At 40.8% G+C, this 26190-nt stretch overlaps 1 protein-coding gene across 1 annotated transcript in view; it reads right to left on the bottom strand.

Moving 5' to 3' along the window:
• Positions 1-9204: 9204 nt before the first annotated feature.
• Positions 9205-26190, bottom strand: part of LOC311250632 (rho-related GTP-binding protein RhoN-like) — a 30929-nt gene continuing 13943 nt past the window's right edge. Inside the window, exons 3-5 of the mRNA XM_084342486.1 lie at positions 17841-17950; positions 13206-13340; positions 9205-10275 (exon numbers count right to left, since the gene is read on the bottom strand). Of these exons, the coding sequence (XP_084198612.1) occupies positions 10021-10275; positions 13206-13340; positions 17841-17950 (500 nt within the window). The 3' untranslated portion in view covers positions 9205-10020. The remainder of the gene's footprint in view (positions 10276-13205; positions 13341-17840; positions 17951-26190) is intronic.

Here is a 26190-nt window from a genome sequence, read left to right as displayed (position 1 = left end):
CGCCTTGGTGGTGTTGTTCCAGGAACATCATCGCAACTAACAAATCATGGTTTTGTAATGTCAGGAGTCCTGCATTCAACCCGTGAAGCCACAACAGACTTTGTTCTTTTCTCGTAATTAGAAATGATGTTTCTGGAGCAACTTAATTATGATGATCTAGGAACAACACCAATTCAGCAACATCAGATAGAATGCCAGAAATATTGCCAACATGCTGATGTTTACTAGATATAATGTTTACCATGAGCGCCATCTTGGTTTAGCGTGTTAGCATGACGCACCAAATGGTTTGTAACCGAAGCATCTGAGAAGTTGTCCTTGAAAAACTGCATGGAGAAGGACAGGCACTTAAAAAAAAATACAGGTGATTGGTTGAACAATCTGTTCGGCGTCCATCCACGGGCTCGCTTCAACCGATCGGATCAACGAACCTTGCCGAAGCCAGTGGGAAGAGGAGTGAAAATCTTTTCTATCGATAAAAGGCTTCAGTGCCTTTCTTTGCTCTCTGGCACCACAAAGACCAGCTCGAGGGACAAGACAAAGAGCTCAAAGCGTTGACCTGGCCTCCAAATTCCCCAGATCTCAATCTGATCAAGCATCTGTGGGACTTGCTAGAACAAGAACATACAGGAACCAAAGGATACACTACAAACGTCCCAGTGCCAGACACCACAGGACACCCCCAGAGGTCTTATTGCCATGTCTGAAAGTTCAGAGCTGTTTTGGCTGCACAATATTAAGCAGGTGGTTTTAATGTTGTGGCTGATTGGTGCTCTCTCCAGTTCTGATAGAACTGATGCTATTGCAGCAGCTATGCTAACCTCTTTAGAGTCACTTCTTGCTGCCATCACACCTTAACCACGTCCGTGACTGCCAGTAGGTTCTTATAGGACGCTGATTGGTCCAGTGCCATAAACACATAACTTGACACCTTGCAAGATAGATTATTGCGTGATCTTGCGCGTCCAGCTACGATGCAAGGGAAGCTTCGTCCTCGAGGGACGATGTGTTTCTCTACTTTTTCGTGCCACAATTAAGCCTCTTGATAACGTCAGAAGTTTAGTATCAGAAGTGGAACTAAATGTTTGTCAGTAATCACTGAGGTTATTTGCAGAGCAGGGAATAACCAATTTAAATATAATGTATTGGTCATGAGTTGTGCTTCCTCTTCTGTGTTAGAGCCTCTTCAGCAGTAACTGAGTTATGGCTGCCTGTGTGTGTGTCGGTCTTTGTGTGAGAAGAAGGCTCGGTTACTCGTTAGATGTCTGCAGTTGTTGAGTCTTAATGCCTCAGCGTGGACCGTGGTATCCCGTCCTGGGTGATATTTCTGTTCAAACGTCTCACTGGGGAAATTAGCACACAACAATCTGCCCGGCCATCTGGAATGTTTCAGCTTGCTTGTTTGTTTGTTAAGCTGCAGCTGCACATCTGTGTTCGTGTATGCAAACGTGTACAAGCAGACTGACATTCTTCAAACACCTGAGGGCAATAATTTACCCGGCAGCTAAATTCGGCATAAGCAAAGTGATCGGGTTGTTCTGCATCTTCGACAAGAGTCACAAACTGTGATGAGGGAAGCTACGAGAGCAGAACCACCGGAAAGAGCCAGGTGTTGTGTTGTCATCTTTCTTTTTGGCATAATCATTCCAATAAAACTGAAATAATAGGCTTTATTGTTAAAGGGACAGTTCACCCCAAAATCAAAAACACACTGCTATTTAGTATCTAGTGTTTTCCTTGTGTTTTTCTTCAGTTGAATGTTTGAGCTTCACTTTGTAGAGTGATATATGTGCAGAGTTTGATCGAAGAGGGCTGTTTTCGCAAATTGTCTCTGTGCTTATTGAGATTTTGAGAGGCGGGCCTACACACATGATTTCTGACATCACAAACCATTTCGAAAGCCAGTCCTCCCACATGTGCGATGTGGAAACTTGAATCCTCCGGCCAACAAACACTGCGAATGCACTTAGAAGTAAAGTAGGAGAAATCTTGTGTCAGCAGTTCAAGTTGTGAAATGAAATAATTTGCACTCTCACATATTCTGGATTTTTTTTAATGAGGGCGAAGGCGTAGGTGCCATTTTAAGGATTTTAATCCTCAAAATCCCCTTTTTCTGCCAAAACCATGTCAGACACACAGACACACACATAATAGAGATTATTTTGTTCGCCTTAATACTTGTGTGGAGGGGATCTTTAATATTTAGCTCAAAGCTACAGCTATGCCTTAGTGCAGCCTCACTGAGCTGCTGGTGTGGAAGCAGACTCTAAAAGAAAAAAAATGCCAAATATTCCCCTGTTGCAGCATCTTTAATGTGAAGATTGGCTGGTTTTCTTCATGTTTTCTGACAGGACACAGAAAAATCTTGGACTCTTGTCAGAAAATCAAGCATATAAGCAAAAATGTCAGGGAATTATTGGTTGTCATTTTTAACTTAATCAGACTTTATGTGCCAAAAGACAGAATTTAACAATAAAGGAAATAAACGTTATTGCAGAATCATGTGTATTTCTTAGAAGATAAACAGAAAACATCTGGAAAAACTAAAAGACAAGTAGGTGTCTAAAGATTGACTCATGCTTGTGTTCTGTGACTAAAATTCAGCTGTTTTAGATATTTTTGATGTCTGCGTGCACATCACACACACATGTCCGTGTCACTTCTCTGAAGTCAAGCTGCTGTGAATAATGAGAGCGCTTGTCCACGATGACCCCGACTGCTCTCACACTTTGCCGCTGTGATCCTCATTAGTTGCTGGCCTCAAGCCTCCAAAAGTATTTTAACAGTATTTTGGTCGCACCCTTTGGCTGCAACCCCAAACACTGTCTGTAAGCGTCTCTTCAACTTTAAAGCATCGAAACTGTCGAGAAAACTAACCAGTTTGGTTCCCTTGTAAACAACTCTTTAAAACTTTCTCCCTTATAGAAAGAAGGGCACCGAATTTACATAGTTGGAACAAACAGTCAAGCCTTCAACTACAAGCTTTGTTTACTCCTGGTTAAATTTGCAAGAGTTCCGCTGTAGTAAAAATCCAATTTCAGAAACATCACCCTTTTTTTATTTGTGTGTGTGTGTGCAGTATGTATGCTCCTATGTGCAGCTGCATCTTGTTTCGGTGTGTGTGTGCTCTCCCTCGTCTTGACTCCACAAATTTGCCGCCTTCATTGTTGCGCAGAGAGAACAGAAGCAGAAGCCTTAGCCCTCGTGGACACGGGGCACATATATTTTTAATCTGCTCAATTTTACATACTGTTTAAATGGGTCCTGCATTTTTAATGACTCGCTCTCTCCACTGACACGGCAGCCATTATCCTGACATTGCTATTATGTTGCTTGTGTTTGGCGGTCGGCGCTTGTTGTCGGCCTTATTTCACCTAATTCCCTTTCCTCGTGATGTTAAAAGCGAGGATTTGAGCAAAACTAAACTGATAATAGAGCGGCGCTGTCAGCCGTCTTCCGCCCTCGGAGCATTAGGGTGTAGTTTTATGGCCACTGACACTGTGCAAGCAGGAAGGGCATTAAAGATGCAGAAGGGTTGAGCCTTGGTGGTCACTGATCAGTGCTACTTTATGGTGGAATTAAAATGAGAAATGGACCCCCTGTAAAGTGTGTTTGCGTCGAGATAATGGTGCATGTAATAATAACGCAGGGAAAGCAATACATCTAGATAGATTCCTGTCTCGCTCAGACAAACTTTGTGGAAAAATTCTAATAAATTTTACATGTCAGAATTAACATAAGTACATATGATCTTTTCACACGACCGAGCGTGACTTCACTTTACTTTACAAGTGGCTGGCTCACCTCACAAGGGACTTATAATGCAGGTCGTAGACTGGAGCTGAAGCTGAAAGTTGTTGTAAGAGTTTCATTGTTGCTTCATTCCACATTCCAGGTAAAAGCCCAGTGATTAGATTGTTAGATTGAAAAGCAGCAGGGCTCTGAATCCTGAGGAACAGGAACTGCGGGCGTCGTCCTTCTACCTGAGAGCGCTGATTCAAACCCTGCTGACGCTGTTACTGCTTGTCAAAGCATCTTAGGTTGTAGCCTACGTCTCAGCCACAGGCACAAAGAGAATTTGCCCCTGGGGGAATACAACATAAATTAATCAGGTACATTCAAGTGCCTTTATTTTAAAGATGATTCTGCAAATTTCATGCATGAATTACGTGGAATTAGCTGCATGTACGCAGACTGAGGACTTCTTGTGACACACGGGGCACCATTTTGTTAGTGTGCTGTTACATCACCTTGAAACCCAGAATTGTTCTTTACTCATCTGATTTCTTCCTCTCTGATATATATCAACCACTTGAATCCACTCTGTGTAATTATTTTCTGACAACCTTTGCCTTCCTGTTCAGTGTCTTATTTTTTATTTCTTTGATTTATCAACACAACTCCCATTAGTATTGCTCTACATGATGAAACTCAACTAAACCTTTCATTTTTCGCCCACTTCCATTCTGATTTATGCATGCTTTCCTACTTGCCTAGTTAATATTTACCGTCATAGCTTATATTTACTCTCCAAAAGGCCACCAGCTATATGCAGTGGGGCACCAGTGCACAGAAAGGGCACCCTAGAGGGCACTTTATCATGTTTTATCTACCATTAAGGCATCCAAGAGGGCCAACATGGGGGCACCAGATCATGTTTTGGCTTAAAATACCTGTTTTGGTTGCCACAAACACAGCTGGAGATGTCCCAAGGTCTCGTTAAAAACACTATTTTCTTTCACCATATACAAGACTTGAGATGTCCAGACACCTCATCAAAAATATGTTTATTGTCGCCACAAACATGGCTGGATGTTGTCCTGAGGTCTCTTTAAAAGTACTCAGTGGTGTCATGCTTCCAAATGTTGAGAAACTGTGGTCCCTCGTCAGAAATATCCAGTAGTTTGACACTTACAAACGAGAAACACAATCTCGAACTGTGGTCATTGACTATAGGCAGCCTTCTCGCATGTCACTTCACCACCATCCCCTCCCAATGACACGGTTTGTGGAAAGTCATTGATAAATAAACACAACATTTTATCATGGCGACTCGGCTGCTGTACCAAATTCCATGGCAACCCTTCCAGTAGTTGTTGAGATATTTCACTAAAAATCAGAGATGTCAACCTTACAGTGGAGCAAGAAGTCAAGGGGTCAAGAGGTTCATCCTCTGGGAACCATCAACAAATGTACAGAATTTCATGGCAATCAATCTAATAGTTGCTTAAAAAATTTACTAGAAATCAAAGATGTCAACCTGACGGTAGCATGAGGAGAAGAGTCGAAGTATCGTCAGTGTACAAAATTGAATGGTGGTCCGATATCTCCAGGTCCTGGCCCAGCCGATCCTCATTGCCCTGCCATGACAGTAGCTTACAGCCTACAGTAGGTTCATCAAAAGTAATTTAATATTATATATAAGTAAAGGCCCATCAGTGTTTGGAGTTGCTGTCCCACAAATCCTACTTTGTTGACTAAAAACCTTTCAAGAACTAAAGTACGTCACATCAACTTCTTGTGGGTTGCAGCTTGTTCTCTCATTCATCCTCCTCCTCCATTTGCTCTCGTATCGAATCCATTCTGCTTCTGCACTCCACTAAGGACTCATGCATGGTTGCTTTTATGCCAGGAACTGCATTATATTCTACTTATCGTAAGTGCCTCTGGCTAAGAGCGTTCGCTAAATGTGAAAAAAGTTCAAGCATATTCCATCTTATTTAAACAGACCACAGTAACTTTGAACACAAATGGCTATACGCTGGTTGTAACACCTGTACACATTACCTGTTCGCACAAAATTGTAAAGCTGGAGGTCATTTATGTTCGTTGACGACGGAAAAAATAGAAAGAAAAATAAGAACATTCTCCATGTGGGAGCCTAATGATCTTTTTCTCTCTGGTCTTACATCTCATATCTTCTGGAGTTCATTTTTCCACTTATTCCGGCTGCATTTCTCACACAAATCCCCTCGACTAAATGGAAAGCATCTGACAACTGCTGAAAAATTGTTGCCATTAATACACTGGAAAGCTTTAGCTACCTTATGCTCTGCAGCCGCTCCGCAGTGCTATTACTTAGCTGCTGAGTGGAATGCCATTTAGCCAGGTGAGGCTGCAAGGACGGAAGCGATGAGTGTTTGCCAAATCTGTTAGCTCACTTCAGCCGGAGGCCAAAGAGCCTGCGAAGCGACATCTTTCACATTCTCTGTAGCATCATCAAACATTCCTTCAACCAAAGCCGAGGCTGACCCGGCGCCTGAGGCTGAGGTCGCACCTGCCTGAAAGTTCTCCTCTGACTCGACTTTACTGATCCGTCACAGAGCTGCAGCTGGTATGCAAAACTGAAGTATAGAGTATCAGAGTAGTAAGATGGAAATTCAAGTCTAATTATTGTCAGCCCTATTATGACAGCGCAGCTAGCCAGCAGGCTTATTTTTTCCTTGATAATGATAATAGAGAACATGACTTTGTGTGTGGATAATAAACTAGTATTTCATCCACTATATTCAAAATTACCCGTGCTGTTATTAACCGCCACTAGCAGTTCTGATTCAATTACTATTCAGACGTTGTCATACTGTATGAATGCAGGATTGTTGCTGCCTCCTCCATGTGGTCGTCCTCTCCCCCCCTGACTGGGGTCCTGCCTCAGTCTCACCTCGGGCATGTTGTGCGACCTCGCGCTCCCTGCATGGCAACATGGCAGCGATGCTGTGAAATGTCACTTTTGCCGTTGCTCACAGAGGCAGCGAGTAGCTCCAGGGCCTTATCCATGGTGGTGGGAAACAAATGGAACAAGAGTCACAGCTAAAGGTCAGGCGACCAGGCTCATGAATACAGTCCACGATGGCTGGATTCATTTTAAATATGAGGGGGATTTATTCATATTTCCTACTATGTTTCTTAAAGTTTTAAAGGATTTGGGTAATGGCAGCACGAAGATTAGCATTTTGATTCCAGTGGTGGCAAATGTTGGCTGGTTTTGTCAACATCAAAGACACAATCGCAAACTAAAGCTTTCATAAGATAGCATGGTTATAATGCAGATTCTGACTGTGCCAGTTTAATGACAAAAATATATAATGTTCCAGTCACATACAATATATTACAGCTGGCTCCCTTTCGGAAGCAATCGCTGGGATGATTCTCCGAGCGGTGAAAGAGAATAGGTCAGGAGGTATAACTCATACAGATGGAATAACACTGCCAGCTATAATGTTGCATTGTATTAGAAGCCCGTAGAGATAGAAGACCTCAGAGAGAAAGTACAGCTTGAAATTGTGCACGTTTTAAATAGATTATTTTGACTGGTTATCAATAAAGGTAAAGTAAAGCAGTCTCATATCCTGCATGTGCAGCTAGACTGCTGCAGTCATTAAGTAGCCAACAGTTGCAGGTGGAAAGACATTTATCAATAGTGAAATGTGCCAAAAGTTGGATTAGCATTCCTACAGGAGCCTAATGTTAAATGATGTTTTGATATATCATTAGGTCCTGCAGTAGGTGTCAGACGGTGCCATCATAAATTTGCTGAGCCCTTTAAACTGTCTTTGAATACTGCCCTTGCTCAAGCAAAGAAGAGATTTCCAGCTATTTAAGCAGGTCTTCTTCTGTGTTGTATTTGCTTATTCCCACAGTGGCTTCAGAGGCAGTTTAATCAGAAATTGTAACCTTAAAGGTGCCACTTATAAAATATGGCAAAGAGCTAGCTGGTTGTCTGCTAACTTCCGTAGGTCTGCAACACAGTACATAGACGTCTTTGACTATATGTCCACACTGTTGTTTCTTCACATTTTGTCAATAATGTTAATTTTTTACATTTTTTAAAACTGAAATTCTGGCCGTATCTTACAATTTGCTACTCTAATGTCCACAGTAACTGAGAAGGTGTATGACCATGTATTTATTTCCACCGTAAAGTAAAAAAAAAATCACTGTCGCAATCAAAGTGTAAACACGCTGAGTTGCCACTGAGACATTAGATGACCTGTAAACTTACATCTCAGGAAGCTTTTGACCATACTGACATGGCGGCCATTACCCTCAGGGAGGGAAGTGCAAATGTCATACTGCTTGTTTCCCGGTTGCAAATCCAATAAACATGGGGAATATAAACAAATGTTTATAATTTTGCTACTTCCTTAATGATTAGCAACTGAAAAGATATAGGATAGAGATAATCCAGCGGGATATCGGGCCATATTTTCCCATAAAAACAACATCTTTGATAACGTTTTAGCCTCCGTTAGCATTCAACTACTTCCCAGCTAACATTTCTGTAAGTTAGTGGACAGTAGATAGTGTTACACATTATGACAGCAAAAGCGAAAAATTAATTTATGTAAATCTCAGCGCACTCCTTGGAATAAAACACATGATGTAATCAAACTGTAACGTTAGCTAGGAAGTGGCTGAATGCTAACGTCGGCTAATGGGATATTATCAAATATGTTGTTTTTCCTCGAAATATGGCCCGATATCCTCTGTTTCTTAGTATCTACCGTCTTTTCGGTTCCAGATCAATTGAGAAGCAGTGAAGTTATAACATATTATATACAAATCTTCAGCATACCTTCGTTTACATAACTTCCCACCCCAAGTGCGACGTCAGAAGAAAATGGCTGCCGTGTGAATCTATGTTGTAGTCAGCTCTGTTTGACAATTGCATTTAGCTCAAGTAGGCTACAACCTTGCAGAGCAGCTAGCATTGTTGCTCTCTTGGTAATGAGTATTTACTATTCATATTTAAGTTTTAAGCGAGTGTGTTGCTGTTAACCATGACGTGTGGTAATTGATATTTAATTCATCTATGATAATTTATCATTTTATTTCAAGTTGCTGCAGATGGGCTGCCTTCTGTATAATGCAGATTCATGGCGTTGTGTATTTAAATTTGCAGCAAAGTTATTTGTTGTTACTGCTTCTGTGCTTTTGATTTAGATTGAAAAACTTTTTTTTAAGTGAAAGCAGAAGAAGCTTATTCAGAGAGAAATGTTCTTGTCTTCTTGAGAAAAAAAATATTCAGACCTGGAAATGTACTCTCTGCTCCAATGAACTGAGATGCAGTGAGAGCATCTCTGGTCAAGACAAAAACTTAACAAACCAAACATTTTCCATTAATACATTTAACTTTTCTGAGCATAATAATTCACAGCCACAGACAGATAAATAAGTAACATATTAAAGATGTTTCGACGCTCAGCAGATCAAGTTTTTTTTATTTCATTATCACATGTACAACATAATGTAACAGTCACTCTCTCTGCTCCCTCTGTGACTCTCCCTCCCCACTGTGGATTATTAGAACAATATTAATTTCACAACACTTCAGTATTATGTGGTGAGTGATTATTCAGATTTCAATATTAAAAGCACTTGTGGTTTAAGAAAATTAGTGTCATCTCAGCCCACGAGTTTTGTTTGTCACGCCAGATTTTCTTTTCTGCTTGTCACATGAAGTGGATCGGAGTTCATTGCCTGGCATTTATGAAAGACTCAGTTTGCGTGCATCGTATTGTGCTTCATTTACTTAAACACTTACAGAGAGAATAGCATTTCAAAACAGGAAACAACATAATAGAAGTCATGACCAGCTCTGTAACTGCAGGTTCTTCAAAGGTGATGTTTTCCAATTACTGTTTTTTTTTCCTTTAATCTCCATACTCACTTTTTTCTGTCCTTGTGTTTCTTTTGCTAACCAGCCTGTTTGGGTCCAAGACCATTTTGGTCCACTTGTTCAAGTAAAAGCGTTAAAGAAAAATTGCTTTTGCCACAACAATGACCTCCCCTGATGAGAACACGGCCACAGAGAAAGAAGAACAAGGAGAGTTTTGCTAAAGATGGACAAACAATTCCTCAAATAAACTCCACAGGATAGCATTCGTTCTTGGTTGCATCATAATGTCCTTTATGCAGTGCAAAGATCTGACAAGAATTCACCAATAAATTAAGTTCATGTGCAGGATGGTTTTCACGTCCATCGGCACAAGCAGGTCAGGTTGCTGGTTGACTCTGGTCCTACATGAGCACGCAGCTTTTGGCCCGGTCCTTTCTAATGGCAGGTGGGTGCTCATGAATCTCAGTCCGGGGCGGCTGCTGGGAGACCCGCTTGAGGCCGCGACGTGAGCCAGCACGTTTCAGCTGAGGCCTGTGGATGCGGGACACGGATGACAGGGTGGTGACGTGGAAAACGTCACGGACGCTGTTCTCTGAATACTTTGAGGTGCACTCTGCGTAGGCCACGGCACCGATCTGCCTCGCCAAGGCACTGCCCTGAAAACACAGGAAAATACAGAATATGAGAATATGATATTTTTTTAGAAGCAGCAGATAAAGTTGTAAACATTACACTGAAAGGTTATGACCTTATACGGGTAGTATGGAGCAATGTTTTTTAGTTGGTTAGCTTTGTTTATTATCCTTTCAGAAGATCGTTTTGTGTTTTAGGCTACATGGTGTATGTAAGTGTGATATTTATTCTCCTTTACAGCTCTGTTTTTGGTCTCCACCCACTCCTGCTGGCTCTTTTAGTTAGTTAATTAGCCTGTGGAGGAGCTATCATTGATGCTAGCCTGTTGGGGAAGCTAACATTCTATAGATGTTAGCCTGTTGAAGTAGCTGACGCTGATGTTAGCCTGTTGGAGAAGCTAACATTGTTGAGAGACTGCTGACGAAGCTAATACTGACGTTAGCCTGTTAGCTATAAAATTTTTCTGACCATGTATTAATGTATATATACAGTAGTGTATCCTCTTCTCCACAGCAGAGTCCTGCGTTGTGTTTGGCTAACAGAGCTAATAGCGAAAGGAGCTAACAGCTAATGGAGCTAAACACACGGCAGGCTGAGAGTTTATGTTCAGAGGAACATGAGGTGTTAAAAACCTGCAGTTTAATTGGAGGATAATTTAGGTAAAAGTACTTTGAATACTTTAAAACTAATATCTATAGATTATAATGACAAACTCATGAAACAACATTCTGCTTTTCTACCGTTTCTTCTGTGTTTGACCACCTTTTTTTTTTAGTTGTCAGTCGTTACTATAAAAAACATTAGTGCTGCTTAAAAATTCAAACATTTATCGAGCTGTGTGCTTCAGTTTGTAGTCGGAAAGCAGGTGACTCACCTAGAGAGCCGCTGAGAGCTTGTACTCAGAGCTGGGGCAAACAAATTGTGTGCATGTGTGTGTGGTGTGAGAGAGAGAGAGAGCAGGTCGTGTGGTGGAAATGTTGGTTTTTCAATTCTTAAATGTCATGTTGAACCATTTGGGATGCTGCTGGACGCCCTCGTGTAATTCAACAGAGCCAAAGTTAAGCATTTACACAACACTTTCTTCTTCCATCCAGTCCTGAGTGGACAGTGGACTTTGCAACACTATTATTATCACCATTTGTTACAGGCTGGTTTATTATCCCTATTATGTCCTTTTGTGGATATCAGACCATTGGTGTTGGTCATGTACAGCGAGGACTCCCCACTTAATAAAAGCCAAAGCCATCAGAGGCATAATAGCTAGCTGGGGCAAGCAGAAAAGCTTAGATCCTCCACAGAGCTATGAAATATTCAACGCCTATCTGTGCGACTGTAAAACTCGAGCGTAAAAGCTCGCTTATTCCCAGTAGTGGTCGGCAGCATCTTAAATCTGGACTGGTTGAACTTAAAGGTATATGGTGCTTTCATTGTGCTTACGCTTTCTCCTACAACTCTCACTCTTTAATCAGTCCTTCTGACTGCCTCTTGAGTCTGTCACTTTATTTCATTCTCTCTTTATGCGGTGTGTCATCAATCGACTTCATCAGCGTCTTTTGGCATCGAAACGTCTCCACTGTGTGACAGCGTAGGTGTTCAGCCATCAGCGTTAGATATATTCCATATTGAAAGGAGTATCTAGCAGCAGGATGTGGCGATATTATTCCTCCTCTATGAGAAATATTAAAGGCTTCAGCTGTGCTAGCAGGGAAGCTGCATTATTTTTGCATTAATGGAAACGTTCCAACACTTCAAGTCTCTTTTTTTTTTTTTTGATGCCCGTAAGCCGATTACAGCTGTAGTCACACAGCTCATGTGCGGTTCATTCTGGCGAATGCACTTGGCCCCCTGGGAAGACATCAATTGGTCAAGTGGCTGAAATGTCAAGGTCCTGGTTTGTAGCGGGCCATTAAGGAAAGATCAACGGCTACACGTTTAATTCCATCCATTTTCAACCTTTGCTCCGTTTTCCCTTTTTCTGTTACATTGATCTAGTTTGAATACACAGATATAAATTGTTTGACCACAGCAGTACTGAATCTTATTTGGGCTCTCTTATGCAACACGATAAAAAGCCAACAGACACTTAGTTCATCCTCAGACGCAACCACAGTGTTTTCCGCTGTTGACTGTTCACATTTTGGCAAAAACAGGTAATTGAATCAGACAGGAATGAGAGACAGAGTTTCAAAGTTGAAAACTGCTGCTGGTTCGGTTCCAGTGAAACTTCTGTTGTGATCAAAGGTTTCAGTTAATTCTGAAATAAATCACCCAATGCAGAGAAACTAATCTTAGATTTTGATGGACCAATTTTGATGCCATTACTGACAGGGAAATGAGGGTGGTTACCTTTGCTTTGTCGGAGGTATGAGAAAATATTAATGTGTTGACAAAAGGCTGCCAAGAAGTGGGAATTCAAATTTACATGAAAATAGGCTATTAAAATTCATGCATGCCACTGTTCATCGCTCCAAGACACAAAGAAAAACAATTGTATTATCGCACATCCTGCTGTTTGTCTCCGTCTCTGTTCAGTCCCAGCTCCTTTATACTCCTTGTGTTTCTATATTTGCGCAAGTTATGATCTGAAGCAAATGTCACCCACCGAAATCATTCTCACAAGTTTTGTTTGTGTGCACGAGGGAACAAAGTAATGGGTGCTGTTTGTATGGGATGATACTATTTAATGTGTGAGTAAATCAGTGTAACTGTGGGCAAATGAAAAACACTGCGGTGGAAAATGAGGGAGGACCGCACATAAAAAAAGTATGTTGTGCATGCTCCAAAATAATAATGTGAATAAATTAAGTACAGTTGCTGTGTTAGACTAATTAATTAATTTCATTATAGGTTTGGTACAGTTGTTGCTCACAGATGCAGGCTGCGCTTTCATGGAAAAGGACATACTGTAAACATAATCAGAGGATACAGTAAGTGTTTTCCCTTCGCTCCTCACCTGTTCGTGGGTGACAGGAATGAGTCTGTGTTTGGCGAGCTCTCTCATGACGTTGAGGTCCGTCCTCATGTCCAACTTGCAGCCGACGAGCACCACTTTGGCGTTGGGACAGAACTCCTGCGTCTCACCCTGCCACTGTGCATCAACAGACAAATACAGTACATGTGAGCTCACAGGACATTATCGATCACGTAACTAAGGAAAGGATGTGGACACTTGCGCAACTTCCTAAGTCTTAAATCCCATCCTTAACTCAATTGAGGATGACATTTAGGAAGCATGTTTCCTAATTGCATTTAGGAGAAAAATCCTTTTTTATCTTAGGAACCTAATTTATAGCAATTGTCCTAAATTAGAAAATAACTGCCTGAAATGGCGGCACCACTGTTGTTAGAGCTGTATGAGGAAATGAGAATGAATATGGGAAACAACATGAACACTGAACTATTATAACGGAAAGGCTACTCAAACTGCAGGCTAACTGTTTGAGACCTTGGGCCACACCTCCAAAGCCCTTGGCCATAACAGACCAGAGTAGGACAGATGAGAAAGAAAATACAGAAATAATAAATCTGTTTTGTTCAAAAAGGCAGGAAGAAGACAGACAGGGAGACAGACAGTACTCATTACAGACCGCGGACGTGACTCAAACTATTAAATTCCTTTTCTCTGCGACTCCAGTCATTATCTGCTCACACCATGGCACAGGCAACCACTTCGCACAGTTGCTCCATTTGTTCTTCTTTACAAAGAGATCTTTTCTCCTGGATGTCTGTGTCGGCTGCTGTTACGGGCTCCAGTGTGTTGTGCTGTTATGCAGAGCGAGCTGTTGCCTTTAAATAGGCCCCTCCAATGAACAGTCGAACGCCAGTGGTGAATAGCAGCAATTTAGATGAGTCACAAAGGAGCCATAGGAAGAGCGACTTATTGTTTGTGTTAATGTTAAGAATTGTGGAAGAGTTTTGTTCGGGACAAAGAGCAGAATGCGAGCTGTCACAGTAGAGTCTGGTTTATCAAAGGAGGAAAATGGAAGCTGGGTATTTTTGTAAACCTCGGCTGTCAGTTGGGTTTGAAAATACATGTACCACTGAGGTAAACACACACACATCAAACCGCCAGGAAATGCTGTCTATCACTGAGGACACTGAAGTCACGTCCTCAATAATATTTTGGAGACCTTAGGAGGAACGTCCATCCATCGCTTTGGTCCACAACTGTTGGACGGATTACGATGGAATGAGATTCAAAACTCACACACGAAGGTCTGCGAACATTTTGTGTTTGTGGGCAAGTGTCAGTAATGATGTTACTGAGTAAATGACGTGCTGATTGTGCCTGTAGATCAATGTGAATCAAAAAAGCGCCTTTGTAAAGTTGTAGCCACAGTTTTTGCTGTGAAAAATAAGGCCCTACTATAAAACACCTGCTTTTAGCATGGGGTTTGGTTCACCAGTCTGTCCACTCGACAGACCTCCAGGAGCAGAGGGTGTTTTAATGTTAATAATACACATAAATTGAGATGACCTACCTTCTGATAATGAATCTCGTAAACAGCATAAAATAACGTTGGAAGTGGAGCTGAACCCGACCTGTTTTCCACTCGGCTCGGCTCGGCTTGCAGTAAATGGACACTTAATTGAGCGCAAATGACTGTCAGAGACAGAGACAGCGGTTCTGCTTCACCACTGTGATCTAATTATTTTACAGTAAAGTCACATTGGAAAGATTATAAAACCACAAAATAAAGTCTAAATAGAGTCTAAATGACAGAAAAATGGAATGAAGGTAGCTGTTTATGTAAGGTCCGTCCACTTTGATGGCAACTGGGACTGAAAGGACACTCATCATCCACTATTTCTTTCTTTTTCTCCACATAGTGACGCCGATCATAAATCGACAACAACATAACATGTTTGTTTGCCTGTCTGGCCATCAGATTTGGGACCCTAATAGCTAAAAATCCATACGGTATTCTTATTTTATGCTAAAATCGGTGGAGACTACAGAATTTGCATTTACTGCCAGTCAAATTAGAGGGTCTGCTCTAATTTATGGAGTTTTAGTCGGGTAAGTATCTTAAAATGTCTGTGCAGTTCTGTTTATAAGCAAAAAATAATAATAACAATAATTGAAATAAGTGATTTCGAATTCTTTGCTACAATTATATATCATTTTGTAAATGGCAGTGTGCATGAGGCTTTAAAGAAGAAAAAAAAGCAGACCAAAAAGCAAGCTCTTGCAGAAAACATATTTTAGAAGTTAAAGGAGTGTTTACCGTCAAACTAAATCTCTGAACGCTTTGTTTAAGTCCAAGAGGTTTTTTGGTCGCTAGTCAAACATTTCTGAGGTATTGAGTTGCACCTGGTTGATGAAACCCAGTAACTACTCTGTGTGAGTCCTATGCTGTGCACAAATGTTATTTATACCGACTGAGGCCAGAGTGCTTTATTCAGCTACATTGTAATAGTGGTTTTGTAAAACTTGTGATTACAATTACAGACTCTTAAAATCATCTGCTGGCACTGTTATTATGAGTCAGTTCTGCCTTCGTGCTTGGAGTTTTAGTGCAGACCTGCATGTAGAAGTTGAGCGTGCTGTAGGTTGCAGCCTTAAAGGTTGAATGTAGAGATGACCTCACCACAGCTTCCCTCCAGCAATTCCTTCACAAATAATCTGGACACTTGAGCTTAAACTAGCAGGGGGATGGAGAGACAGAAAAGATGATAGAAAGCAGGGATGCTGGCAGGCTGCTAGTCAGAAAGTTATGAAAAAAAAAAAGAAAAGGTGAGAAAATGTTGCCAGTTGTGAAGAAAGGTGACATCTGAGATCGGGATAACATCTGAGGCTGGGTAATGCTCTAACATGGGAGATTTGAATGAGCATTTGTAGAGGGATTGGACTGAAGAGAACAAAGGATTCGAAAAAGGGAAAAAGGGAAGTAATAACGAATCAAGTGGTATCTTTGTAGCTTAGCAATGCTGGGAAAGAATAGCCCCTCTGCAAGGAAAATTGGAGGGTGCAAGCACTGGCGAGGAAGAAGGCTGTCAGAAATGACAGAAGAGAAAGTGCTGTGTGCTGCAAGGGGCGTTACTTGAGTATAAAAGCTTGCAGATGGAAAATAAGCTAAAAAAACATGCCAAAGTAAATGGAAACAAGACATGATGGCACACTGCCACACTTACGTTAGAAAGGATAAGGTTTGTGTAAGTGTTTTTCTATCTAAACTTTGAATAAAGAGACCCCTCAACGTGTCACTTTGGCATCCCGCGCATGCATTGTGAGGTCAGTTCATTCACCACTACTACTAAGAGAAGGTCACCTAATGAGGTCAAAGTTCAAGTTAGTTCTCAAGTGGACCCCCTGCAGATGTGAGAATCCGACCACCATAAAAGATAAGTGTTCTGTCTTGAATCGATGATGTCGCTGATGAGTGATGGTGCCGGCGGCAGGAATGCCGGTGGTCAAACGCCTCCAACGCATTTGATCTCACGTCTCACGGATGACAGAAAATAAAATGTATCAATATAAATGCTAATAGTTTGCTCGAGAGGAGTTTGTGTCCCATCCACATTTAATTACTAAAGAAAATTACAGCTTTAAAAGATAGATTCAGATTTTTCTATCTCGTCTTTACAGAATTCTAATAAAGTTACTCGTTGCTGTTATTATTCCTCTGAGCATCTTTAATCGATTTTTTAATAATAAGTAAAATGACAGAGTGAAAAGTTATAGAAACCCAATGTACACTACCAGCTCAGAACAAAAACAGCAGACCAACATAGCCAGTGACTAGCTAGTAAATATGTAGCATTTAGCAGCTAATATCATTCACTCAAGCAGCTGTTCAGCAGCTCAAGAGCCTGATATTTCCCTCACAAGTTGGAAGAGACAAAAACAAAGAGCTAAGAAAGCAAATCATGGACATACATTTGCCAGGTGACCATAACACGTCTATGTATTGTGTTGCAGAGATTACTGAAGTTGACTAACACTGAAGTTAGCGTGCTAAGCAGCTAGCCCTGACCCGTCCTGTCTGTATTACCACTTTGTATCTCGAGGTGATAATCTGATGTATACAATGCCAACACTTCCTGGGCGCTAACGACAGCTACAGTTAGCAGCAGTTAGCGGTTACTCTGGTGATGTGCTGCCTTATTTGTTTGTCGATTTGTCAGCAGGTGGCCAGTTCTTACATATTGCACCTTTAAGGGCGGAAATGTTATATAATATTCATAATTATGTTTAGTGTGTAATTACTTGAAACTAAGAATTTGTTTTTTCTCATTACCTGCACTCATGTTTTTGGCGGCCACTGTGGGGAAGTGTGAGACGAGGTGTGCAGCCTCACCACTAGACGGCACTAAATCCTACACACTGGATCTTATAAAGGTGATATTTCAATGTCGTAAACAGCTTAAAAAAAATAGATTTTGTACTCCATTTCTAACTGCGTAGTTGTGCTATTAAGTGTGCATATGGCATGTAAGTATTTTGCCGTGAGGCTCTATTATTCAAGGCTGCTCGGATGCCTGCCGCTGTGACGAGAGACAAAATGTACCTTAAAAACTGCCTCAGCTAACCCTAGAAAAACAATTAAACGAGACACATTCACACTTCTGTTAATGTGATACTGACCTTTTTCAGCACGCTGTCCATTGTCTCTGGACGGCTGATGTCAAAGCAGATGAGCACAGCGTCTGAGTCGGGGTACGCCAACGGCCGCACATTGTCATAGTAGGCTGAACCTGTGGGCGAAAAAGATACACACAGACATGACTAATGTTTCCAGGTGAATTATGTGTAATTTAGCTACTTTGCTGAAGAGTTAACTTTTTTATCACAAAGTGAGTCATTACAGAGCACCTTCGGCAGTAATAACTATGGTTAGATGTAATTACCATGAACTAAGCCACACTGCAGATGACAATGAGTGGGTGTGATTCATTGCTTTCGAAACGAACAGAGGGGCCTCGTCCACAACCCCTAGTCCGTCTGTGCGTCTGACAGTCTTGAATAAGCCCACAGACAGACGTGTGACAGTGATATAATGAATGGCTTACACAAAGCGTCACCTGGTATTTCAGAATGGCATGTTTTTTTCGCTGGGGCCCGCAGCTGAATTGAGCATTGTGACCTGGGCAAGGGGACACATTCCTATCCGGAGGGGACAACATTCCCTCTCCATTTCACTCATTGTCTTCAACACTACGTGCTTTTGTCACCAGACACAGAGCTTTGGCAACTTCACAAAAAAACGCAGTCGGGAGAAAATTCCCATAGGGAACGGGACTGAATCTGAGCCGCTGCACATATAGAGACATATATAAAAACACAGTTCAGAACATGTCTCACACATAGGAGATATTTTTAATCGTTTAATTAAAAAAAACTAAAGGATACTTTTAATTCGCTTAAAAAATATATGTTCCATGGTCTTACCCAGTGTCTCAGTATAAGTCAGTACATCAAAACGGCTTTTTTTCCTGCAAAACATGAATGTATAAACTCATATAAATCCACTCTTTACCATTAGCTTGTTAGCTGTAGCAGCTAGCAACAATAGTTTCACTTGTGTGTTTGAATTTGCTCATATCTACAATCCTGTTTTGGACAAATATATGAATTTCATATATGAAGGAGGTGAACAGATCTGAAATGACTCTTAAGTTGCTGGTTTTGCAGACAATCCGTGCTCTCTAAGACAATTTCATTTGTAAATAAATCACATTACGGAAGCTCTTACTGCCATTTCACTGCGATTTTAAAATGTAATATAAAATTCCTGTTTGTTACAACCCTAGTTTTGTGTTTTTTATCACATTTTATCTGTCTGCTTGCTGTCACAACTTAACAAAAGAGTCCAACTTGCAAAAAAAAAAAAAAAAGTCCATTAAATGTCATTATCTGTTTAAAATATCTGGATGTTTGGGGCCCATGCAATACTGATATTAGGAAGTAAAAAGATTCTCATCAAGTTTATTCTCATTCTCATTAAATCATTTAGATTTAACAGATTTTAGCAGTTAAATCAGAGAGGTAAAATCTTACTTTGGATGGCCAAAACTATGACGAAATTTCTTTAAGCTACCAAGTCGTTTTGAATTTTGATTACACAACATCAACACACCTGGAGGGCAACATACAGGTACATCATGTGTGCCCAAAAAAGCAGTCATTCTGCCCTATTTGTGTCCAGCCCCAAAGCAGAACATTTGTCTGTGTTGCTGTGGTCAAAAATGTCAAACTAAAGGCCACGGCCATTTTTTCCCTACGTCCCTCTGACTAATTCCTGCTCCTGGGTTTTACACACATGCACACACACACAGACACACACTTTCTCACTTTCCCTTTTGTGTTTAAGCACTTTCTAGATGCAGATCAGGTCCACGGAAAGTTAGGATGACTAATTCGATAAAAGGCAAAGGGAGTGGAAGCGTATCCGACGGTGTCCATAAACCACCCGTAGGTCTCCATCGGTGAACCGACAGCTGCAGCTCAGCTTCACGCTGTCAGCTCCACCTCTGCGTCAAGACGGCAGCTGTGATCAATCGCGGTGTTAAAAAGTTTTTGTCTTTGTAAAGATTTGAAGTTGTGCCTCGGCGAGTCTAGACAGTTCAGAGAAAAGAGCCATTTTTTAATGTCACCAGCAGTGTTTTTCCACCGGTTAATGCTGATGACAGAGAAATATGAGGTACGTGTAAAATAACAAGAGATCTTCATCTGAGCCCCACCTGAAGACGTGCAAACTGTATTTTTGAAATACTGCCCACCTAATCTGGGCAGTAGGATGGGACGCTGTAAAAGAAAAAGTCATTTGCGGAGCTGCCGCGTCAGCTATTCTGCAAGTACACCAGGCCTATATAGGCTACAGCTATGCAGAGTAATGCCTTTTGGTCAGCTGCTATCATTAGAACTCGTGCAGACTATCGCACAATATTTCAATAATGTATTTTCCCCATACACCTGAAATTATTACACACACACAGAAGCCAACATTAGTTAGTTGTTTAGGATTTCCAAACATTTAATTTATTATATGACAGATTTACAGCTGCACCAGACTGTTGTGGGTGAATATCACAGATGGACAACTGAGACTGAAACAGTCAGAGCCCTACCAATAAATAGTTTGTGTCAATATATTAGCTCATAGATCTGTCAGTATCAGTGTTTATGTTTGCTGAAACATTAATAAAACTAAAGGGTCCTCATCATTTTTATCTGAACTTAATTGTTATTGTAAAACCAAACAGATGTTAACTTAATGGCTGATAAATCATTACCTCAACTATCGATATCGGTGTACGGCTACACTTACAACAATTTAAAGGTGCCCTGTTGAGTTTGATGTCCCTCCAGATTTTCACTGTCATCTTTTTAGTTGCTGATCAGCTGGCAAGTGATAAATCAATGACAATTCATCAGCTTCCCTATTTTTACACAGCAGCATAACATTATCTCAGCATTCAAGCTCAGGGTGTGGAAAATGGTGTGTTAGCGATCACTTCTTTCTGCATTCTCAGTATAAACCTCAGATCCAGACCATAAAGTTTCACCCAAACTTTTCCAAAGGCAAGAAAGAGTATAAAAAAAAGAGAGAAAGAATGGCAGAATGATGAATAATAACAATGAAACTCCATTATGCTTTAATGTAATTTTGAAACAGCGTTTTACACAACCTCTTTCTACCCTTCTGCATTTTTTAAAAGCAGAAATAATGGAGGTGGGAATCTATTCTCGGTTATAAAAGTTAGGGCACATAACAGGGTTAGACAACAACATGGCTGGCAAATTAGATCAAGAATGTTTTCAAAAATAAACTGTCCAGAAGGCTTATCAGGTGCTGCACTCTGCAGTGTTTACCTCTTCTACTTACTCACTCTCTTTACCCCGTCTTAAGACCGGCCGCCCATTAGGACAACGTGAGCAGTTTATTTAGCAGCCCTGTCTATCGCGTTTAGCTGATTGCTTTTCTCTGGCGTCTCCAGTTAGTTGGTACTCCTTCAGCGGTAATATAGTTGTTTGTTGTTCTGCCAAGTCCTCCCCTGTTCGGTCTACCTACCCCTGCCAGAATAAACAAGCATCAAGACTCTCCTGAGGTTAAAGTCGCTCTGCAATTGAATCATTCTCCTCCTCTCATCGGTGGAGCCAAAAGCAGATACTTGCCAAAGCCAGCTTTGAATAAAATACAAAATTTAGCTGTCAAAAGCTTTTGGTTTGTTCCATCAAGCATCCCGACAACATACAGGAGGTTGTACGGATGTTAAAAATGTTTCATAACATTTTGGGAAATAGGCTTGTATGCGTTTTATTTCTCTGAGTATGATGAAAAGATCAACATATCCCTCAAGTCTACGGTTAAGCAGCTTTAACCTATATTCTCATATTAACAAAGGATCATGTCGTGTACTTGTGTTCGAAAACAATTGTTTCTTTCATCGACATTTTCGGCCACAGATGCAACTGTTAGTGAAGACGTTCTGATAAACCCACTGTAGGCTAGTAAATCGCAATGAGGTATATGATCTGCAGCTTTCTACTGTTACCCAGCGACTTTGTGATGATGAACAAGACATCCAAGAAAAAAAAAGAAAGTGGGTTTATCTCAAAACCTGCATAGAAACGCAAACTTTGGCGTAAAAGCAGTATAAATGTTTTTAACTTTAAAGAGAGCCAGGCTAGCTGTTTACCACCGCCTCGTGTCTTTGTGCTCAATACTCTCATCGATGTCTTGGAAAGAAAGTTTCCAAAAACGTAAAACCATTTCTTTAACGCTCCGAGCGTCACATTATTTCAATCAAGGTCTACGGGAAGAAGACTCTAAGTGAAATTCCACATTCATTATTATCAAATGTAGAAAATCATTAAATCATTCATGCTTATAAATGAATTCAGCTACGCTTGTGCAGTGCTTTCCTGACTCTTCATAATAAGAACAAATTCACGCTGACACACACACACATACGCACACACACACAGGCTGCGAGCCTCGAGGTTTCATGATGTCAGCTAATCCATGTTCAGCACTCGAGCGGCAGCTAATGTGTATTGATCTGTGAGCTTTATTTGACCCTCAGTGGGACCTGTAGTATGATGCCTCTCATGGGAAGATTCCTGCAGCACAAAGAAAACGTCAGCCCATCTGTCTCTGTCTAAAACCCTCTGATCAAGAACAAACTCAAAAAGACACTCAGCCACCGGAGGACCACGTATCTCAAAGGATAATAAGAGTCGTTCAAAGCGCTTTGCGGCTCATTTAATTCAGTTTTGAAATATTTACAGGAAGAAAAACGAAGGTACAGACTGCTTGAAATTGAAATATGCTGCCTGAAGATGTAAAGGATGTAAAAGATCACATACAGGTATATATTTAAGTTTCACTTAAAAGGGAGACTATGAATCGTCAAATGTGTGTTAGATGTGCGGCTGCTGTACAGCGTTTGGCTCGGTGACGCACAACAGTCTGGGAACAAGTAACACCATGCTGCGACTACACAGTAGGTTGTCACGCATTTGATGTTTTCATGCTCGCAGAAGGCTGCGTTTCCTTTATTCTCTTGGGTTTTTAGTCGCTCACAATAACACACTGGTGGTAAACATGGAGTCCATACCCATTTTATGTAATCCACTTGTGAGAGATGGATAGAGACTAAAACTCATCGAAGCCTCTTGTGTGACACAAAGCCAAATGTAACCACATGCTTTAAACATGTAAATACATCCAAAAAGCTATGTAATCCACCTCAAATGGCATGAAACTGGGCTGCGTTACAGGTTTGTACATCCTGTTCCTGTTTCTAACATAATTATGATCCCTTAAGTGAGATCCTCTAATTTTCACGCCCACCAGTTGCATGTTCTGACGTCAATTAACGCCCATAGCACGCACTGAACATGCCATAAAGAAGTAGTTAACACACAGCGGGAAGATGTACCAATCCAGGCTATGCAGACGTGGTGAAACTGACAGTTTATCACAATTATCTAAAGCTCAAAGTGACACGTTCATGATGCTTATTTTTACATTTACCAGAATAATTGTTTAAGCTCCACTGAAGAGTTGATGTGTGCTGATACTGGGAAGCAAGACAGTATAAGACGTCATCGTGGGTTGACGTGGGCAGCACATAGCAAACGATGGGTGTGAGTGTTTAGACACACGTTACTCATTGTCCAGTGTGTGTTGCTCAACCTTGTGAATCTCTTACCAACCTCAATTTACTCTCATCACAGATTTCCATTAATAAATCCAATAAATCTCACATTATTATACTGAAAATAGCTACCGAACCCAATGATATCTGACCAGACGTTCAGCGAAAAGCAGCTCAAGAAGTTTTTGACTGGTTATACGATAATTTTACATTGTGAGGCAGCATGAAGGAACTACTGGCAACTAGAGCGACTGTTAGCCATCAAAATGTTAGCGTAGCTGCTGTAGGATCAGTCATATCAGAACTGCGCGCTCTTCTCTCGAGGGGCTTTGGCAAGAGTTTGATCGATTTGCTCTGTGATCCGATTGGTTCAAGTTATCCCGTGGTTAACGGTGGCTCAGATTGGTTGTCCAATCACCTGCCAAGGATTACTTTTTTTAAAGCACCAGCCCTTTTCCAAGCAATTTCTAGCATCTCCTTATCAGATGGTTCTGAGCAACAAACCACCTAGCGCATCATGTCACTATTATTAGCAGATGAGAACAAAAATGTCCTGTACTGATGTATTAAAACATACATTATTATTTAGATAAATGTGAAGTACATTTAGATATACAATTAGGTACAATATATTATTCACTAGGTATATTATATATTATAATTAACACAAGCCTTCATACTTCATACATATTATTATTTATAATAATGGAGAAATCTGTCAAATTTAATTAACTTTAAAAAACTTATTGAGTAGATTTTTCCTTATTTTCCAGACCTTTGAAACAAAGTTAACTTTAACACATCAAGATGCATCAGATCTTCCACTTTTTCATTGTCTGTAAACTAAAATTGGGTATTGTTCATGGCAAATGGATGTTCTGGATTAATCAGTTTATAAAATACAAAAGAAAATAATTATTCACCACGAAATTGATGCAGATAAGCCCTCACTCTAGCCCTGATATCTCCACCCTCCTACCCTCCACTCGGTGTGGTTCAGCTCTGGTGACTCAGAAGGCGTTTTATAACTCATCAAACCTTTCAGTTACATCTCACACTAGTGTCTGCTTTCCTTTTGTTTCTCAGGTTTTTCTTTAGTTTGTCACCCGTCTGTATTTTCCACACGGTACTGCAGGTTCAGCTCAGAGGAACGCAGGCTTTTTATGACTTTTTGTGAAGTAAAGTTTCTTGATGAGCAACCTTTAATGAGCCCCACTGGGCAGGTTTCTTAATTATGAAGCGAAAGTAGGCAAATTATCTATTCTACATTAAATATGGTAAATCTTGTTAGTGATTTTCTTAATGCTCCAGAGATACCTCCTTTTTCTCATTTTGTCTGAACTTGTAAAACTCATTATTAAACCTCCACTGTTGTATTTTTGGGAATGTCTTTGGTTAGTCAAGCTCAAAGCTGTAATGTGACTGATAAGAGACAATCAGACTGCGTGTCGTAACGCTCAGTATTCATGGCTCCGCCTGATTCAGAAGCAACGCAAACACACCTTGAGATGTTTGCACAGAAAATCATTATTAATCCGGTTTTATGACATTTTTTGTCTGCCAACTTCCATCACGAAACAGTAATGTTCATTAAATTCGAAATCCTGTTTGTTACAGTCATGCCCTCTGGAAGAAATACTGCCTATTTCAGGTCTGAATCCCTGAAATACATCCAGAGAGGCTGTGGTAGTAAAGTGCAATGCTATTGATTAATGGGTTTTTCTTCCACCACCTGAACATATGAGTATCACCACCCACAGAGATGAAGAATTACTTCCACACACTCATGCTGTGTGACATGTGACAATACGACTGACTGGTAAATAACAGGAGAGAAATCAGCCTGTATGGTCAGATGATTATCATACAGTAATAGAGTCCACTCAGTACACACACACACACACACACACACACACACACACAGAGGCTTGGCGTGAATAATCACTCAGCGTATATGCATAAACACTCAGATGCACCCTGCAGAGCAGACGCCCCTCTGTCTGTCTATCTTCTTGTACAGAACTGCATTCAAATTTCACATAATTTCAACATGGATGTGTTACGCCTGATGTATTTGTCTCCATTCTCTCATTTTGATTTAAACAAGAAATCCATTGAGTGAGATCATAAAATGGATGTCTTACAAACCTTGAAGTTAAAGGGGCACTCCACCAAATTTACACGTGTTGTTTTCATTTAGTTGTTTCATGTGAAAACGAAACTTCATTTTTTGAAACAGACGCTGTATTCATGTAACAAATGGACAAAGTAAACAGTGTAAAAATGGACAAAACAGCATGGGGAAAGAAATAAGTGATAAGGACACAGAGCGTAGAGTAGGATCACGGATGTTGGGAGGGGCTCAGCCACTAGTGTTCATCTAGATGTTCATTCTATTACTGTATGAGCATTACTAATTAAAACAAAACAAAAAAAAACATTCTCTTCTTTGATGAGGTAGTGAGTTGCAGCCTGTTTTATAACAGAAAACCCCTCTAACCCTAACCCTAACGCCAAAATGTCAAAAATGCATCATGGGCAGTGACCTGAGAAATAAGAAAGAGAACTAACGACTAGCTAATGTGTGAGTGAATGTCCTCGCTTTGCCAGGACAGGATTCCAGAAAAGAGAGAAGAAGAAAAAGAGGAAGCGCTTTTTCTGAGCTTTCGACCTTTTATCCGATAAGAAAGCAGCTCCCGGCCAGGCTGAAGAGGCTAACAATAGCCAGGAGGCTAACGTTAGAGCTAACCTTACTAGCCAAAGGTGGTAGCTGGCTTCACTTAAGGAAGGTCAGGGGCCGAGCTACGCATTTCTGTGGACAGGCCTGGCAA

This window comes from Pagrus pagrus (assembly GCF_965226575.1).
Source record: "Pagrus pagrus genome assembly, chromosome: 21".
Taxonomy (NCBI): domain Eukaryota; kingdom Metazoa; phylum Chordata; class Actinopteri; order Spariformes; family Sparidae; genus Pagrus; species Pagrus pagrus.
This window is presented reverse-complemented; position numbering and strand designations above follow the sequence as displayed.